The sequence below is a fragment of the Cryptomeria japonica genome, chromosome 5 (assembly GCF_030272615.1).
Source record: "Cryptomeria japonica chromosome 5, Sugi_1.0, whole genome shotgun sequence".
Lineage (NCBI taxonomy): Eukaryota > Viridiplantae > Streptophyta > Pinopsida > Cupressales > Cupressaceae > Cryptomeria > Cryptomeria japonica.
The window spans coordinates 373,581,181-373,600,978 of NC_081409.1; the positions used below are offsets into that span (position 1 = coordinate 373,581,181).

The following is a 19,798-nucleotide window of genomic DNA, read 5'->3' on the forward strand; positions in this document are numbered from 1 at the left end:
ACAAAACTTTAAAAAAAAACGTTAGTTCTTAGGGACGTGGGTCCCACCGGGCGTGCCAAAATGAAGAGGGGAAAACATATTAGAAGGTTAAATGATCAAAACATAACAAAATAAACCTGCAAAATGCTAAAATAGCATGAAAAGACCATTTTACCTTGCTATTTTACATTCTCCTTTAGATTGAGCTTGATGAAGTGAAGGCGCCCCTTGATAATGCTCCACTTGATGTTCTCCTTTGACTGCTGGATGTGGATGGCTCTCCAATGATGTGCACAACATGAAATGGATTTCAGGAGGATGATAAAGATGAAAATGATGAAGCTGCCAAGATGATTTCCTGGGCTCAAAAGGGCAACATAAGCTTACTAGATTTCGAGATGTTTTTGAATGAAGGGATGGAGCCCTTTATTTATAGGAAGAGGAGAGAAAAACGAATGGTTAGGATGGATTCGAGATGAAGGGCTAGGATTTACTTGTGAGCTCACACAAAGTCCAAGAGAGGGTGTGGAGACCAAGAAATATGCCTCAAAGACATTTCGTATCTCCACACTCCACAAGGTGCATTGGAGGAATTAAAAAATTTCCAAAAAGGATATCATGGGGATTGGAGGAATAAAAAAAGAATTAAAAATTCCTTGGGAGAGGGGATGCTTGGAGGAATGTGAGATTTCGAAAATCTTACATTCACCTAGGAAAAGAGTATTTAAAAGCAAGAAGTTGACTTTATGGCTAATCATGTTGATTAGCCATTAACGATTCATTAAGAGGGGGATTAGAGGAAATGTTAGGTGGGATTAGGATAATTTGACTAGGAGAGAGAATGAGTGGAGGGAATAAAAAATTAGAAGAATAATGTTAAGTGAGTTTAGAGAGTTTCTAGAAGAATTTATTAGGTTAATGACGAATTAAGAAGATGATTTGTAGGAATCATGTAGGTTAACTAATTAATTGAAATTAATTAGCTAAGAGGAAGATTTGTGAGGATTTGATTTTTTAGAAGAATAAAGAAGGGATTGATTTATTAAATAAGTCAATCACATGCTATAGTGACAATATTAATTATATTTAATTAATATTGAGGAGAATTTGAATTAACATAATTAATTAATTATGTGAGGCATTAAAAATAATTAAAATAATTAATTTTAAGTGTCTACAGCTATTTGTGTGAGATTGTTGAAGAGCTTTTGGAGGATTGAGATGAAGACTTATTTTCTTATTTGTTGGAGTTTTTGTGGCTAATTTTGAGTTGTTTCTTATTGGAATTATTATTGAAATTATTGGGGATTTTGGAGAAGATTGGTGGGAGAAATGTTGATCGAATTGTTTAGAGATTTTGGAATCCGAGTTGAATAGAATTTTGGAATCAATTTGGCTTTGATCATGAGAGTTTTGTTTGTGGATTCTTGTGGATTTTTCTGCTGTTAGAGTGGATTTTGGGTTGGAGATTTAATTTCAAGTTTCTTTTCCTTTTTATTCTTTCATTGTTCTTCAAAATCGAGGTAAGGTTTCTTCGTCACACTTTTGTTTTCCTTCGTGTTGCTTTAAAAGCATAGTGTGTGGATTTCTTGTTGTGTTGGGTCTTGTTAATATGTTTTAGAATTATGTTGTTGTTTTTATGGTTGTAATTGTATTTATATTTAGTTATTTCCATTTGTAATTCAAACATAATTATATTGTGGTGTTTCAGGTGAATGAGGTAGTGTAGTATTTATCACAGTTTTGTGGGTTTGGTAGAGATTTTGGAAACAAAAGATATTTCATTTGCTGCTGTGATAAATTAGGTCTCCGACCTAATATTCTGTTGTTTTATATAAAAAATTACACTCCCATGGTATTCTACAAGTTTATATTCAATTTGGTGTTTCTTTGTGCAAGACTAGTTGTCTAGTTTTGATGTTTTCTAGATAGTTTTGGCAACTTTATTTGTGAATCTATTTTCAGATTTGAAATAAGCCATTAATATAATGTCGAGGGAAGAGTAGGATCATAAATAAATCCTTAATATCCTATTATGGGCATTTTAGTTTGTGATTGTACTTGTTGTTAGTCTGGTAGTCTCCTAGTCAGTTACTAGAGGCTTGCCATGGGATTGTATCTGTTGTCTCAGTTTTGGGGGTCTTTTGGGTCTGACTTGTGTTGGTTTCATTATTTCTCATGATTGTTTATGATTGATTGATTGGATGATTAGTTGTTGTGCTTATGGAAGAACTTTCATGGATGTATATGATTGGAAGGATAAGATGGTCTTTAGTATGATTTTGATTTAGTATCAAACTTTAGATACATGGATGTTCTAGTTGACATGTGTTACTTTGTTAGGGTGTCTATGTGCAAGTTAGGGGGAGTGGCTCTCAATGGGGGTCGGGGCTCAAAGTGGCTACCAGGGTAACTCATTGAGAGTTTGGTAATCAAGTAATAACACTAAATAAAATTAATTCAGGGGGAAGGGTAGATTCTCACATTAAAAAATATAATAATGCTTGGTGCCCCACTCATGGCCTCATGTGCTCGTATAGATAGAGGATGAGATCTCATGGCCTGGAGTGCATGTATAGACTTAGGATGAGATTAGGTAGATGGCATGATCAAACTTCCTTGTCTTCACAAAAGGATTTTTGGTTCCGCATGAGTCTTCAATGGGGGTCAAGGTTTGGAGTTCATAGAGGGGTCAGACTACTAGGGTGATTCATGTGAGGCTATGCGATGAAACTCCTCTCTAATTGTACTTTAGAACCCTAGTATTGTGAAGCCTCTGGTAGTTCTTGTGACGATCCTTCATGTTAACTCTTGTGATTTGTTTGTCTGTGTAAGTGGTCCTTTGTGTCTCCTTTCATGTTGGTATTGTTGGCCTATTTTACCTATGTTGTATGAGGCCTTGTGTTTATCTCCTAACACAAGGGCTAGGCCTTCGAGTTCCACATGGTCAAGTGGTTGTTGCCTTACCTCCATTGGGGACCGATAGTCTCGTTCGTGAGCATCAGTGGATCTTGTATCTTCTTTCCAGTTTCTCTCAATCCTCGTTGCAAATAATTTAGTGATCTTTTAGCAGATATTATGTATATTAGATATCATGTTGTAATTGTAACACTATCATTATGTATTGGATACTCCTTATGAAGATTGATGTAATAATAGTCAATGTATTGGAAAGATTATGTAACCTTGAATGATGTTTAAGTAGTGCGATGTTGGTATCGACTACTCTCTCATAAATGAATGCTTGTTCATATTATATGCTCAAGGTTATCATAGGAAAACTCTGTTTGGTGTTTTAAAATGAACCTAGTAATAGATGTGAATGTGTTCCTACTTTGCATAATGCTATCATTAATGTAATATGGTTTAATAATCTTAATCATTGTATAGAGCATTGCTTAGGCAGAGATGTTAGGGAACCAACATGAGGACTTTGGTTGTTGTTGTTGTCCTCTGGGGTTCATTAGCAGATTGTTACACATAGTAAGAAACCCTTATTAGACCAAGAAGTCATGTCTCTTATCTTCTCTATCTTCTCACATGGCTTATAGTAAGCAACTCCTCACTAGACCTAGAAGCCATATCTTTTCTTGCATTCTCCATGTTTTGATCATTTTGCTTCATTTATCTTGATGTTTTAGACCAATGAGATCCTAAGTCCTTGGGGGCTTGGTGTTTTCTTATCTCTTTAATGTCTTGATGAAAGTCTTTCAATGCTATCCTGTACTTTACTAAGAGTATGAGCATAAGGTCATACTCTCGCTAAAGTGGAGGCTAAATGTAGTGTCAGAAATTGTATCCTCATACAATTTCATCTCATTTAGGGCTCACTTCGGTATTTCTCCCTCCTTGCCCTGAGATTGATTGATTCTACTTAAATAGTGTCTAATTTTAGAGATTCAACACTTGTCTTTCACTTGTCTTTGCTCTTTGACCTAGTCTCTAGCCCAAGAGGATTGGACTAGGGTGCTTGGTGCCTTAGTCTAGCCAAAAGGAGCCCAAATTTGAAGCCTTTAATGATTTTTTTTTTTGAGAGAGAAAGTGCTCTCAATGTTGGCCTTCTTCGAAATTTTCAACATGTTTCATGAGCTTGAGTATAAAAGCAAATCTTACCCCCTTATTTGAAACATCTCTCATCAAGGAGTTGAATTCACATCAAGCAATTTAATTGAACATGTAATCATGCATTCTTAAGGTAGCGAAGGAGAGGTCAAGTATTAAGATTTTGAAGCATTCAAGATTGCATCCATGATCAAGTTGTGTGAAAGCATGCATGATCTTCCACCTAGCAAGATCAACCTTTCATGAAGACTTCAAGGCAAGGAGGTTCATAGTAAAGGTATAACATTTCATTTTTGCATTTTCTCAAGGTTTTTAGCCTTTGCCCTGCAAGGGTAAGCTCTCTTTTTCTATCTATCTTTGTTGTAGGGTTAATTCTAACTCGAGGTTTACCTAGGCAAACCTCTCTACAACCCAACACCATTTTTTCTCTCTTTTATGTGTGTAGGATTTAAATTTGATAGAGAAGGATTACAAGTTTAGGAAGTCCAAACTAAGACGAAGAGATTCAGATATTGAAGAAGCAGAAAACCCTGGATAGTGGCAACTCTTGCCAGTGTCTAACACTTTTTCTACATATTTTAGGGAGATAATCAACTTGGCGTGTTAGTGTTTGAGTCTTTTTGGGGTAAGTTGGTGGATGCTTCCATCAACTTGGCATACTGGTGTTTGGGTGTGCAGTTCATTTTATGAGCCTATTTGAGACATCATATTTGATATGTAGACTTGAAATCTTAATTTTAAGAAGAAAACTTGCGAAATGAACTACTATAGAAATTTAAGTCCATAACAATATAGAAAGATCTAAAATTATAATGTTCAATTACTTAATCTTCTCCCCTAAATAGGATCTCCATTTTGAAAGCATGCCATATCTGGGAAAACTTGAAGGGGATTCTAGGCGAATCTCCGAGAAGAGCCATATGCTAAGAAAAGGGCTCCTGTCGCTGGTGATGGCTCTGGGTGGCCTACTGCCACCACCTCCAAGTTTCCTCGCCTGGCTCTGGCTATTTCACCTCCCAGGCGGGAGGAAGGAGAAGAAGAAAAAGACCCTGAAGATGGATGGTCCATTCCGGACCCGACTCCTGGCTCCGTTGATCAATGGGGCAAGAAATATGATCCAGATTCTCCCCCCTCGGCTACCTCTGCTTTGGCTGCTTGAGGAAGTTTTTTGATGAATAGCTTTTTTGTTTCCGACTTCTTGCCGTGTGACTCTTGCAGAGTGATCTTGTATCCCTCGACCTTTTTTTTATATGTACTTTAATATTTTTATTTAATAGAAAAAACCTATTCATAAAAAAAATCCTTCTCCCCTAAACAAAAAATATTACACTCAAAACAATAAGTCAAAATCACTCAAACAAAAAGTCAAGTCAATCCAAAATGAAGAGAAAAGGTGCTAAGGATGCAACCTCATGCACACTTCCAACCTCCCCGTAATAGTTTTTCTCTAGACTTTTTGGCTTGAGTACCAAAATTGTAATTGTTTTGGGGTAAGCCTGGTGGAAGCTTCTATGGGCTTGGCATGTTGTTATTTGGGTCTTTATTTTCTAGTCAAACTAGTAACCCACCAAACCTTCGGGAAGGAGGCAGAAGCTATACTTTCCAATTGCATACAATTACATGCCTGGTCAATGAAGGTGGCTCGTTCCCGTTTCCATTCCATTTACCCCGAGGATCGTCGAAATTTTCATATTATCTAACATTATAACTCGAATTTTAAAGACATCCTTGTTTTTCTGCCCTCGACGAAATTTCCCACTTTCAGATTGCCTTTGATACTTCCGTCCGTCGACAGGCCGGCTTCGTGGTCCACCTATATTGCCTGCTACTTTTTCATTCATATGATCTTTTAAATAGCAGACAGATAGATTCAGTCAAGGCTGCTGCAACACCAGGAATCCATTAAAGAGTTCCTTTTTGTTTTTGGCTTTCTTTTGAGTGGATCCATAGGAAGACAATTTTTACAAGGGAAGAGGATGAGGAGGTAAGGTAGCAGAAACAATGGCGTCTGAGATCGAAGTGGTGACAGAGGAGCTTCACCAGAACACTAATAGTCATAATTCCAATGGGGTAGTAAATGGAGTGATAGAAGACGAAGAGAGCCTCAAAGATGATATTTACACGGCCTCGGCTTACGGCGATTTGGATAAGTTGAATAGATTAGTGGAGAGTGAAGGGTGTTCGGTTTCCCTACCTGATGGTGGCGGTTATTTCGCTTTACAGTGGGCTGCCTTGAACAACCGCGCTGCCGTTGCTCAGTATCTAATTGAAGTAAAAGCTCAATCTTGTTTTTTAGGGTTGTTGATATATATGTTTTTACTGTTGAAGCTTTAATGATTTATTTAACTGATTTAACTCGGGGTCAACGGATCGATTCTCACATATGAAATTAGCCTCGCTAGGTTTTTTGGGGAAAAGTAATTCGATAGCGTCTTTAACTTTAGCGGGTATTTGTATAGTCAAACGTGGCCTAGGCCTGGTGGCATTGTCGAGTATCTCCAACTTGAAGAGTAACTAAAACACAGAGGAAAGGGGACGCCATTTCTTAATCATCGCCTACCAATATTATTAACTGTCTGTCGAAGATTTTCATTGCGCGCATTTTCCAGATTGTGCTTGTAGAAATCGCTGACCGAGTCATTAAATGGCCCGAAGCAGTAACAGTAAGGACACCATTAGAGATAACTTCATTATATACAATATTGTGAACAATCAAGGAATCGCTCACAAGTTTAAGTTTGTTTTGAAGTAGGATTGAAATAGAAAACAGAGAAAGTTAACTGAATCAACAGCTGAGACTGAAATGGAAAGTTGACGAAGCTAAAATCTTGAAAAGCACAACCAGCTTTAACCTAAAATGGCAAAATTACCTTTTGTATTGAAAACATAAGCTTAACATCACAAAAAATATTTCTAATGATGAATGATAAAAACAGGGAATGGTGATTGTAGCTTGTAGCCATTTTCACCTTAGGCAGCATTACTAAATACTTGAACTTACGTTATTCTTGAAATTGGCTTAAATAATGAAAAAGGACGGACATCTCCAACTTAGATATGAAAGGAATATACATCTACCACATTTAACAATATCTATATCTAATGATAATATTAAGGAGTATGCCACTTTTACAACTAGAATAACAGTGAAGATGACAGTATTTCAAATATATGTTTTCTGAACTAGCTCTTAAATTTAAAAAAGGGGATATTAAATACTTTAAGAACACTATCGTCTCTATGTTAAGTCAAAATCACATTTTTTTGTAACATTCCATTAGAAAAAGAAAGAAAGAGAGAAAGATGAGTATTGTATAAGTTAGAATAGATTCTCACGATTTAGCCAAGGGATGGATAACTCCTGAAACACCCTGGGTCATAAGAACATGTAAAATATGCAACTCTAACAGTACTAAAGATTAAATTCACTTGCTCTTAATTTTCAAACTAGCTTTTTTTTGAAGAAACCCATCTTATATTGTGAGCATTTATGTAATCAATTTTGTAAATATGTAATACCCCCGAAGGAATATTTTATGATACTTACCAAATTTTATTCCACTTCAATGTGGTTGGGAAAGGTAGATGCTTATTCTAGCAGGCTGATTAATTAAGGATAAGTCTGGGTTTGAATAGTTGCCAGGTAGCTCCAGGCCTTTTGCCGTAGGCTATTGGTTAGTGAGCGAGAAAGAGCTCACTAATTATTCTAGCTTATTCTAGCAAGCTAATTAATTTGGAGGTGTGGTGCGTTCTTATGTATGCTCCTCTGGCTATGTTTTGAACTCCTTCGGTAGCTATGGTTGGTTAGGGGGTGGTTTCTAGAAGGTAGGGTTTCCCAGGGTTAGCTTACCTAACAAAATTAGATATTAGTGATTGCTATTAAGTTGTAATACTGAAATTAGATATGCAGTAGTTATGGATAGTAAATTATCTAGTCTGAAGCGGCGGATTAAGGAACAGTGCTAAATGATATAAATTCACAGTAACAAATAAGACTTATTTCTACAATTAAAATGTATGCGGTTGAATCCAGCAATGGTATGCTGAACAAATAAGCCTGAATATATAATCAGCATGAACTCAGTTTATAAAATTGCAGATTTTGTTCATATGACCATTGCTTTTTTACTTCATACTGCTGCACCATTTCTGCAATGATTTGTCAAACCATTATGCTAATTCATGTCACTACAAATCGATACAATCGGCCCATTTAGATAGCAGATCATTTTACTCAAATGGTTACTGACTCAAATGAGATTCAGACTATATTAATCACTGCAATCTTGAAGAATATGGATCTGCAAACTTTGTAGTTAAAAATTAGTCCAATCTGCACAATGGCAATTTCTGTGCGAAATCATTCCCAGGAATTGTGCGTTTTGTCGTCCAATTCCAGGCCTAGAGGGTTTTCATCCCTAGGTTAATTTGAACCAAAGTCCAATGCTCCAACAAGAAGTAGAAACCAGAAAATAGAATGCTTAATCAATATGCCCCTGTCTTCTTGCTTGGTTTCTCTTAAACGGAGTTTTCCTCCAAAAGACATAATAACTATTTAAATTTCCTAAATGACCCTTGATTAATATTTGAGAGAAATCAAAATAAACTATAATAATAAGGGACTTTATTTTATATTTTAAGTTTGCTTGAGGTACTCTTTATTATAATTTCATTTTGTGACATTATGACTTTCTTAATTTATTATAATAATCCCATTTCCTTAATACAAAATTCTCAAAACCCATGGAAAATCTATGATAGGCATTTTGGGTTTCGACTTGGCTTAGTTTCGAAAAAGGGGACAATACAAAATAATATGATATTTTTCTGAGAACGGCAATTTACATCGGTTTGACAAACGGTTACAAGGATATCTTCTTCAATAAACAATTGAAACTCATGTTACTCCTGAGGAAAACACATTGTGTTGATATAAACAATAGGTTTACAAGAATACTCCATATGAATGCCAGAAATGTACATTTGTGGGTTAAACTTAACATCCTTATGGAACCACACAAGTTTGATTTTAACAAGCAGAACCTGATACTGCTTGAAAAGCTCCAACTCCCCTAAACCTAGCAAAGAATGGTCCTCTAAGAGGTTGGAGTTGTATCTTGTCTGCTACAGGAAACAATTAGCAGTCAACGGAATTATATACCGATGACCATAGATGTTTGCAGCTACCTCTGATAAATGAAGTATCCCAAGAAGCAGACAGCTGTAAATGAAAGATCAATGAAAAAAGAAATTTAATTCAGCTTATAACCAAGCTTGGAAGTTCCTGGCATACAAAGTATGAACATTTACAGATTCCACGGGCAACTGTTTTAATTTTGGCACAAAGGTTGCACATGGAATTTTGACAAATATCTATGCAATTTTGAAATATATTTTAAATCATGAAGACAAAAAAACCTTGCAAATTCAATTTTGAACCTTTCCATTAGAGTAAATATTATGATAAAGAAAATCAAGTTAGTGTTGGTTAAATTCCATAGACTATAGGCTGTCTCATTGGACAGTGGACACTAATCATTATCATCATCACATAATTCCTTAGGCATTTTCTTGGATTTCAAGATGACAGTGCTGAATTTATTTATTTGAAGTTTTGAATTTTTTGATTTTTGGTATTGATTATGAGAATTTCATGAACTTGAGCAGCATGGGGCAGATGTTAATGCTGTTGACCACACTGGTCAGACTGCTTTGCACTGGACTGCTGTGCGTGGGGCAATTCAGGTTGCTGAGTTGTTGCTTCAGGAAGGTACTCGTGTGGAGACTGCAGATGCAAATGGATACCGCGTGAGTTCTCTGTTGAGACATACTATTCATGTGAAGTTGTAGCTAAATTTGTATATCTAAGTAGCTACATAACTTAGGAACTCAAATTAAGTTAATGGGAAATGGAAATTTAATTCTTCTTGTATTCGAATTGAAATTCTACATTTGCACCTATCTATAATCCATGAAACCTTTGAGGATATATTGATTGCTGAGGTTAATATCCATTAGAGAAATTGCTGATGGGAATTACATGTTCAAAAACAATACATTAAAGCTGAAGTAGAGGCTTGCATCAAATGGCAATATTCTAAAGGAGTTCATTGCTGTTAAAGATATAATCTTGAGGTACATGATGATTATAATTTTCTGACTAGGTGTTTATTTAAAATGGCATTTTCTACACTCTAATAATCTAATTCAATGCATCTGGTTTATGGTAAAATCATAATATTTTGTTTTTGGGAAAAAGGGCTTAGAAAGGAGATTGGAGGAGTGGGATACTCAATACAAGAAAACGGTGTAATTTTTTTTTTTTTGAATAAAGGGGTAAAAACTTTATTAATAATCAGAAACCAACATTACACAAGAAAGCCAGAGCCACAAGGCTCCAGAAGAGAACAACAAACCCAACTAGAATCAACCAGCTTCATAACTATCCATATCCTCAGCAAAGATCTTATGCAAGTCCTGACAGTAATCAAGGGAAAGATGCTCCCAACCCTCAACTTTCCAAACATCGCCATGTTCCGAGGCCTACTTAGCCAAACAATCCACAACTCTATTCCATTCATGAGGAATGTGGATGAAAGACACCCTCTCCATCATAGCACTAATTTGCAAAATTTGGTGCACAATCCCTGCCAGCTGCCAATTAATCCCACTCACCTTTTGCTCAATCAATAGATTAACTATAATTTGCGAATCCGATTCACAAATAACCTTACGCCACCCCAGCTCATATGCACACTCCAGGGCATAGAAAATTGCTAGCCCCTCCATAAAATTATTAGACTGCTGCCCTTTATAAACTAAAAGGAAGAAAATCACATCCCCCATACAATCCCTACCAACACCCCCAATCCCAGCAGGACCCGATTTACCCCGAGAGGAGCCATCGTTGTTAATCTTAATGGAATCATCCTGAGGGGGCAACCATCTTCCCACCCTTTGAACCTTTTGCTTAGCACGTCTACCTCTTCTGACATAAGCTGAGACAAGAGACATCTCCTGCAAACCCAACCTACTCACAATATTAGCCTCTCCCTACTCACAATATCAGCCTCTCCTCTATCTAGAGGAAAATTCACCTCACATTTAGCTTCCATCGTCTCCTGGATTGGATTCTATTCCATACTTGTTGAACTAACAGTTTGACATCCCTAAAGATCCTCCTATTCCTCTTTAGCCAGATCTGCCAAAGTATGAAGATGGGCCCAATGTGCCAAACAGTTTGGATAAAAGAGGACAAAATATGAGGCCTGCCCAAACTGCTCCAAAACTCCACCAAAGAAGTGAACATAGGGGTGCTTCCACACCCTGCACCAGTAATGCCAGAGCAGCAACGAGAAAGGGCATCTGAAGAACAGGTGAGAGGAATCCTCCTCCCCATTACCACACAAAACACAGATGGAAGGCCCGTGGAACCCACGCTTGCAAATATTGTCCCAAGTTAGACATCTATTTGAAGTCAAAGTCCAAGCAAAACAGTTACACTTCGGCCAAGAGAAATTTTTCCAAACGTATTTCCACCAGTGCACCTCCCTCCCCTCCAAGCAACGAAACAACAACTCTTGGTACCCATTGGCAACAGTAAAAACACCCTTAGGATTCAGGGACCAAGCAAGTCTATCCCGATCCTTAAGGGAACTACAGTGTCTACTAGCCAAAATGCCATGAAGCTCAGCGCAATCTTCCTCCATATCAACAACCGGCCATTCATTAGGAACCTTCCACCGCACCATCTCCAGTTGCCCACATCTATAAATAGACTTAAAGTCGCTCACTCTAGATCATCCTGCCTCTAGGAACCTTTTGGCAAAGATTCACTAAATTAGGAAACTGATCAATAATGGGGGGATAGCCATCCCAAGAATCGAACCAAAAAAGAACCTCTTCCCCCCTCTTACAGATCCAGAAAAGACCTTCTTTTATCATTGTAGCCCCTTTCTTGAGAGTACTCCAAATCATAGAGCCTTTTCCCGCAAGCGGATATCTTGCGATTTCCTGCTTCGGGATCCCCTGCATATACTTGAAAGACAAAATCCTAGCCCAATCTCGATCCCGTTCAACACACCACCTCCAGTATAATTTAGTTGCCAAAGCCTCCCCAAATAAAGAAGACTGCCTTAAGCCAAGCCCACCCAACTTCTTCGGGCTGCACACCAAGTCCCATTTGACAAGACTCCATTTATAGGAGGACAGGTTGCCTGCCCATAAGAATTGCCTTGCCAAAGAATCCAATTCCTTCACAAACCACTTTGGGGCCACTTGGAGCATACACCTATAAATCGGAGAGCATGGACCACCGACTGGATCAGTTGAACCCGTCCAGCAAAGGATAACCATCTATGAGTCCAATGTTCAACCTTCATGCTAAATTTGTCCAGAATGCCCTGCCAAGAGTCCCTGGGAGGATTACCAGCAGAGATAGGAATACCCAAGTAAGTCAAGGGAAGATAACAGACCTGGAATCTCAAGATATGAGCAATCCTCAACTGAATAGTTCCAGGTGTGTTGAAGAAGATAATGGAAGATTTATCCTCATTGATCAATTGGCTAGAAGCAACAAGATAGACATCCAAGATTTTATGCAGATTTATAGCTTCTCTGATCCTAGCCAGTCCCATCAGGGCCGTATCATCCACAAACTGCAAATAGTACTGAGGAGGTATGTCATGACCCCAACTCCAACCATGAATAATACCCAGTCTCACATTATACTTAATCAATCTCCCCAAACCCTCAGCCAAAAGAATGAATAAGTACGGGGAAAGAGGGTCCCCCTGACGAAGACCCCTGGACGCACCAAACAACTCAGTATGATCTCCATTAATGAGCATAGAGAACGAGGTAGACGAAACACAACTCATAACCCATTGGATCCAGTCATCAGCAAAACCAAAGGCCCTAAGAATCTTCTGGAGGAAGGACCATCGGACTCTATCGTAAGCCTTTGCCATGTCCAGCTTGATAAACATAGCTTTTTCCTTGGAAGCTGCCATAGAATGAATGGTCTCAGTAGCCATGACCACTCCATCCAAGATTTGACGGCCCTGCACAAACCCACTTTGCTCTTCAGAAATGACCCCCCCAGGCCAATTTTTCAATCTTTCCGCTATCAGCTTAGAAATAATCTTATAAATCACATTACAAAGAGAAATAGGATGGAATTGGCCTAACCGGTCAGCCCCATCACATTTGGGAATGAGTGCAATGAAAGTCGCATTCAAAGCCCGAAGCATCCGCTTACTCCTCTAGGACTCTTGGACCACCTCCAATAAGTCCAATTTGATAATATCCCAGAATTCTTGATAGAACTCAATCGAAAACCCATCCAGTCTAGGAGCCTTCCCCTTCTTCATGTGAAAAACAATCCTCTCAAGTTCGTCCAACAAAATAGGTCCCATAAGCTGCTCATTCATCTCCCTAGTAACTAGAGAATTAATCCAAGCAAGAACCTGATTTTCCTCTTCCGATTCCCCCTGAGAATCTTGACTAAAAAGGGATTGGAAATACTACATAGACTCCCTAGAAATCTCTTGCAAGGATAAACATTGCTCACCTCTATCATTAACTAGAACATGGATGGAATTGCCATGTCTTCTTGCTTTCACTGAATTGAAAAAGAATGCAGTATTCTTATCCCCCGCTTGAAGCCAATCAATACGAGCTCTTTGTTTCCAGTAGATTTTCTCCCTAAGCTCCCACTCCTCTAAATCCTTGATTGCCCTGACTTCCTCCCTAAGCAAGGCTTCTGATAATCCATGCTCTCTAATCTCACTAGTAATGCCATTCAACTCTAATTGAGCAGTTGTCTCAGCATGAAAAATATTACCAAAACATCGACGATTCCACCGTTTAAGCTGAAACTTAACAAATTGCAGCTGCTTGGCAAAAGTGTACATGGCAGTGCCAAAGGCTGGCCTCCCTTTCTTCCACCACTCTGCAACATGAACCTGCAAAGAAGAATCTCGCAACCACATAAGCTGGAATTTGAATGAAGGAGTGCGAGCGACCCAAGTAGAAGCGGAACACCAATTTGATTGGCTAGTGGTTCGAACCTTTCCAATCTAAAATCTCGTAGCATGTGGACCATCCCCCACCAACCCAAAAACTAGAAACCAGAAAGCGATCCAGCCTCTCCTCAATCCAATACTCCCCTAGTCTCCTGTTGTTCCAAGTGAACAAACCATTACCAGGCTTGATGTCAATAAGATTCAAGGTTGATATACTATCCCAAAGAAGGAAGGAAGAAGGCTCCAACCGTATAACACCACCCATCTTCTCACTTAACTCTAAGATGGCATTGAAATCACCCGCCATAATCCATGGATGAAAAAGAAAAAACCCACGCATTAAAGTAATATGAGACCACAAATTCTGCTTACCCTGAAGATCAGTGGGGGCATAAATGTTAGTAAGCAAGATATATTCCCTAGTCTCAAGACTAGAGGCAACCCCGGATAAAGAAGATTTGGAAGAAACCCACCATATAGGATGAATCCTCAAGGGGTTCCAAAGACAAGCCACACCGCCAGAGCAGCCAAATGCTCCAATACACTGACATTCGCCTCTCCCCCAAAGCTTAGGCACTAGATCCAACATACTTTCCATAAATAATTTAGTTTCCTGCAAGAAAAGGACATCAAGAGAATGACTCTTAATCAATTCCCGAACAACTTTTTGTCTAGGGCCACTGTTCAAGCCCCTCACATTCCATGAAAGCACAATCATTTCGGGGGATTAGAAAAATGGGAATCCAGAGTCTTTACTGACCTTGACTCAACCAAGTTCTCCCCCATCAATTTGATCTTATCCAAGTCCTTTCTGCCAACCTTCGAACTCTTCTCCGCTGCTCCTTTCTTAATGTCTTTCTGAAGAAGACCCAGATGTAAAGAGATCTTATTACTTTTAACCCTAGTAGAGTCCAATTTCTGTGATGCATGAGAAACATCCTCACCAACCATCTTCACTTTAGTACTAGAGATGGGACCCTTCTGAGCCAATTTCTGCTGATCCATCTCCATCTGTTGACTACCAACCTCCTGCAGACCCTGGGTAGGATCCAAGTTCACACTATTAAGCATCAACCCTACTGCATTAAGGTCCAAAGGAATCATCTCCGGATTCACCTCCTGCTGGCTAAGATCATCCAAGGCTGCAAATCTGTTAAAGGTATCCTCCTCCTGACTCTCCTGCAAAGACCTCTTTTGACCTCGGTTCCTATTCTTTGTCTTAACTGGGACAAAACCATCAACACCCACAACCACACCGGACATGGAAGCTTTTCCTTTATTAGCCCCATCAAGGTTATGGGACGACTGTTGAGGCTGATGCTCAGCCGATTTAGACCTAGGGTTCTTGCGCTGCAAATGACCATACTCATGACATAGACGACACCGGAAAGGTAAAGTCTCATAATCAAGCTGTTGGACCTAAGAGTAAGAGCCCGCACACATATGTTGGACCCAAGAGTAAGAGCCCGCACACATATCTATAGCATCTGACAAAGGCTTACTAAGATCAATTTCAACACAAATGCGAGCAAAAGTCATTACCTTTCTCCCCAAGGTTTGCGTTGAAGATCCAACAGGCTTCCCAAGCAGGGAGTCTAGCATTCGCAACACATCCTCCTGACAACATTCTACCGGAAAACGAGGTAATCGAATCCACACTGGGACCCGATTCGGGAGCTCCTCCGAAGGGTTAAAACCCGCATGCCAAGGTTTGATGAACAACCCCACCTGGTTATAAAAATAAGGGCCTCCCTCAAAGACCTGATTGCGATCATCCATGCAATTTAAAGTGACCATGAAGTAATTGTTTGCCAAGAACATACCTCCATTTCCCCTTCCGGCGTCCAAGTCCTCTGAGCCCAATTTTCCAAAAACTGTAAAGAAACCCTCATCCCCAAAAATTTGCAGTATAACGAGTGCTTTGAGAAATATTCAACATCTTCAGCAATCATCTCAGGCGGAATTACCAATTTTGGCTGCTCTTTGCATCGCTCAAGGCAGCCATTAATCTTTGAAATCCGAGCGCCATTGGACAAGCCTGCCCTAGTAAACCCCGAATTTGGAACAAATAGATCATTAGCGAAGGTCTTGGTACCTTGGGATGGGGATTTCGCGCCCAACGCACCTCGAAAATCCATACCGGGTGAGTCCCTCGAGGCTTCTCCCCCTGTAGTCGACATCACACCCAATGGCAAAACCCACACCCAAAACCAAAGTGGGTGAGGAAGCCTCACACCCCAGCACGCACCGTACACCCATCCCTCTCAACCACCACCAAAAGAAAACTAGCCAAAGCCCCCCACACCCCACAGGCTTCCCACTAAACAGCCGCTAACACTAAATCCCTGCCGTACCTTGAATAGACTCTCCACCCACGAACCACCACACCGCCACCACACCAGTCGCTCAGCAAACCAATCGGATCCTCCCTGCACGAACCCACTATGCACTTCTGTCTGCGCACTACCAAGCACAAACCGCCCACGAGCTAGGGCTCGGATGCCCTAGCTCAAACTCTGCAACCTTCCCCCGCACGTGAAGCCATCCCGATTATGCTTAAGAAAACGGTGTAATTACTAAATGTGAAGGACTTAGAATTTTCCAGCCATCATAGTTTAATTGGTTTTTTCCCACTGTGAATACTTATGCTATTAACTGAAACACGATTGCTCATTTTCTTGAGCTACCCTTTTGGCTTCATTTTTACTTAAATGGAACCTCATTTGGGATGCTTTTTTTTTTGATTCCTCCTCAGTCATCATGATTTGTTTTGGACATATGTGTTATTTATATGAAGATGATAAATAAATGTAAAGAAACACAGGAATTATAGAATAAATAGTACTACAATAGAATGGTAGATGAGGTGAGCGTGTATTGGGCTTCAATGCAACAATCTCCTCCATATCGTTTTATACATATTGCTGGATTGTGTAGTCTATTTTGCCAAAACTTTTTCTTAATCAAGAACTCTGGACTTAAGCTGTAATAGAAAGTGCAATTAATGTCTTGAAGAATGTTCTTAGACACTTATAGCTTGCCTTGATTTGTTTTCCCACAAAGCTTGAACTCTGTGTACACCATCCACCTTTAGAGTCGCCAAAGAATATGATCCCTGATCCAGAGTTGAGTGTTGTTTGATAATCTTAAACAAGACTTTCTAGTTTATCTCCAGTGCAAGTAGACATATCTGATATCACCCAAACATCAGGTTTGTATATGTACATTTTTGTTTCCTTTGCATCTGGTATCTGTGTTTGATTCCAATTTCTACCAACCAAACTGCCTATATAATTTTTATATGTAAACCTATCTCACTATTTCATATGTTTCAACTGTTTGTGTTGTTGAATCCAGATGAGTATTCCACAGGAAACAACTTCCCATGTGCAATCTGTATGACTGTAGAATGCTTCTCAAGTGCTTTAGATGCACTCTACACATTCTCTGGATGAATAGATTAACTGCTGTACCTATGCTTGTAGTATTGGATAGCTACTTAAAGGAAAGCTCTTCTGTGACTCTAGTGGAGACAAATACACTCTGGCCAACTACTTTGCCAAGCCAATGAGCAAGTAAATGATATCATCCTACTGTGGATCCTTATTGACAAATCTATTGATGTATTAATTCAGCCTCTTTCTGTGCCAAATTATCAATCCTATAACACAATATTATTTATGCTTAATCAGGCCCTTTTATGAACCTTGCTCTCAAAATTCATTTTTGTTATGATAAAAAACCACATGTCAAGGTATGATGAAATGAATCTTCAATACCCATTTGAGAAATTTTATTCTTGCTGTTTTTGATGATATATTTTTATATAAAAGACTACGTAGTTTAATATGAATCATTCGAAAATTACTATGGGACTCTTTAAACTCCCTATATGTATACTCGGCAAACCTGATCCAACTAAAGATTGAAACAATCCTGATTACTCTCAAAAGTGTGATTCTTTTGGGAGAATTAAACAGTTTTTTTCAGTCACCTAGAAAGTTTGTCTCAGTTTTTTGGATGAATGATGACACCTGTCATTGATCTCACAAACAAAGATCAACACACATGCACAAAGGCAGTGACAACATTTTTGAACAAATGAAGAAGGAAAGAATTCTAGATTTTTCAAGCCCTTTGTACAGTGAAATGTGATGCTTTAGGCATTGGCATAAAGGCAGCGCACATGCAAAATCATCAGCCTATTTACTTTTGAAAACTGAAAATTTGCTATCAGCAAGTAGTTGCTTTACATCTATGATAAAAGATTGTTGGCCTTTATGTATGCTATAGAAATGAAGCTGTATGTATTGGGATCATACTCCACTGCCACGAGCTGAAACAGTTAATCCAAATTTGAAGCATCAATTAGTGCAAATGAATTTTAGCTAACAAAAAGAAAGGTAGGTAATCAATAGAATGCTTCAATTAAAAATTTTAGTATAAGAAGGGCATAAATAACGCTGTTGTAGACTCCTTATCTAGGTTGCTTGAGCTATATACAGTATTTGTGGTACTCTAGGATGGAGAGAAGAAAAAGTGTCCAAATATGTAAAATATTCTGCAGGACTGAGAAAAGACCCAACAGAAGAATAATGTTTATATTTTTTTCAGGCGATGTAACCTATATCTACTTGTAAAACTATGGTCTTATAAAAGTATCATTCCTCAAGGTTAACTTGTTACTAGTCCCATTCACCTTTTTGAGAACTATCACAACATTAGGAATATTTTTTTAAGGAGCTAAAAGATGAAAATAATTTGGTGCTTTATATGAAATTTATCCAAAAAATTAAATAGAGAATCTGAAAAAGTACAGGTTTATTGTGGCCACAACCCATTCCTTACCAAAAAAGGAAATCTATTAGCATGGTATTCATTGCAGGCCTACCACAAACAGGAAGAAAGAATTCCATGGATGGCAGTTGTTAGCAGCGTCACTAGTTTTTGGACAATTAACACCACATATTTACAGGTTGTATGGACTTCCTGAACGTTGTTAGTGGCAATTGTCCAAAATATATGAGTAATTTCTTGTAGGAGCTCTTTTTAATAAGTTGGGGCCATTTTAGCCCCGTGGAACATCGCTCAAAAACATATGGATAGAGATAATCTTGATCAAGGTCTAAAACGGCACTTGAGGAAGTATGTTTTAGATAATATTAATTGGTATGTATGGCATAATATTTGTTTCTTTCTGTTCTTCTAATTTTTACTCTGTTCATTTTTCTATGTCAAAGCGTGCTGAAGAATTTATTTTCTGGTATAGAAATTGTAAGGGCCTTTTGTACAAGGTTGTATGTTACCAAGTGAACTTGCTGCAGGCAACGCATGTGGCAGCTCAATATGGACAAACAGCTTTTTTGTATCACTTTGTAACCAAATGGAGTGCTGATGTTGACGCACCTGACAATGATGGGAGAAGTCCATTGCACTGGTATGTTTTCTAAGTTTAAGTGACTTTAGTTGTTAGTGTTAGAAAATGATGGTTGAGGACAACTTAGCTTCCTACCTTTGTACTTTATTAGCATTCATCAAAGATTTTTTTTCATTGTACTCTGCAACTTTAGTTCAGATTTACTTATTTAAAAAGTATTTGTCTGGATGAAATCTTAGAGTCACATCTAGGTTGAAGTTCTTTTGGCCTGTCATTTAGAGTTATAAAACAGGATATGTTTGCATTATGTCAAGTCGTTTGGGGCTTGTAATTTAGAATTACTAATAAGTTATCT

General features: G+C 38.5%; 1 protein-coding gene across 1 annotated transcript in view; it reads left to right on the forward strand.

Annotated features, from left to right (window-relative positions):
* Positions 1-5,529: 5,529 nt before the first annotated feature.
* Positions 5,530-19,798, forward strand: part of LOC131034990 (protein S-acyltransferase 24) — an 83,440-nt gene continuing 69,171 nt past the window's right edge. The window contains exons 1-3 of the mRNA XM_057966622.2: positions 5,530-6,312; positions 9,709-9,849; positions 19,391-19,503. Coding sequence (XP_057822605.1) covers positions 6,043-6,312; positions 9,709-9,849; positions 19,391-19,503 — 524 coding nt within the window. The 5' untranslated portion in view covers positions 5,530-6,042. The remainder of the gene's footprint in view (positions 6,313-9,708; positions 9,850-19,390; positions 19,504-19,798) is intronic.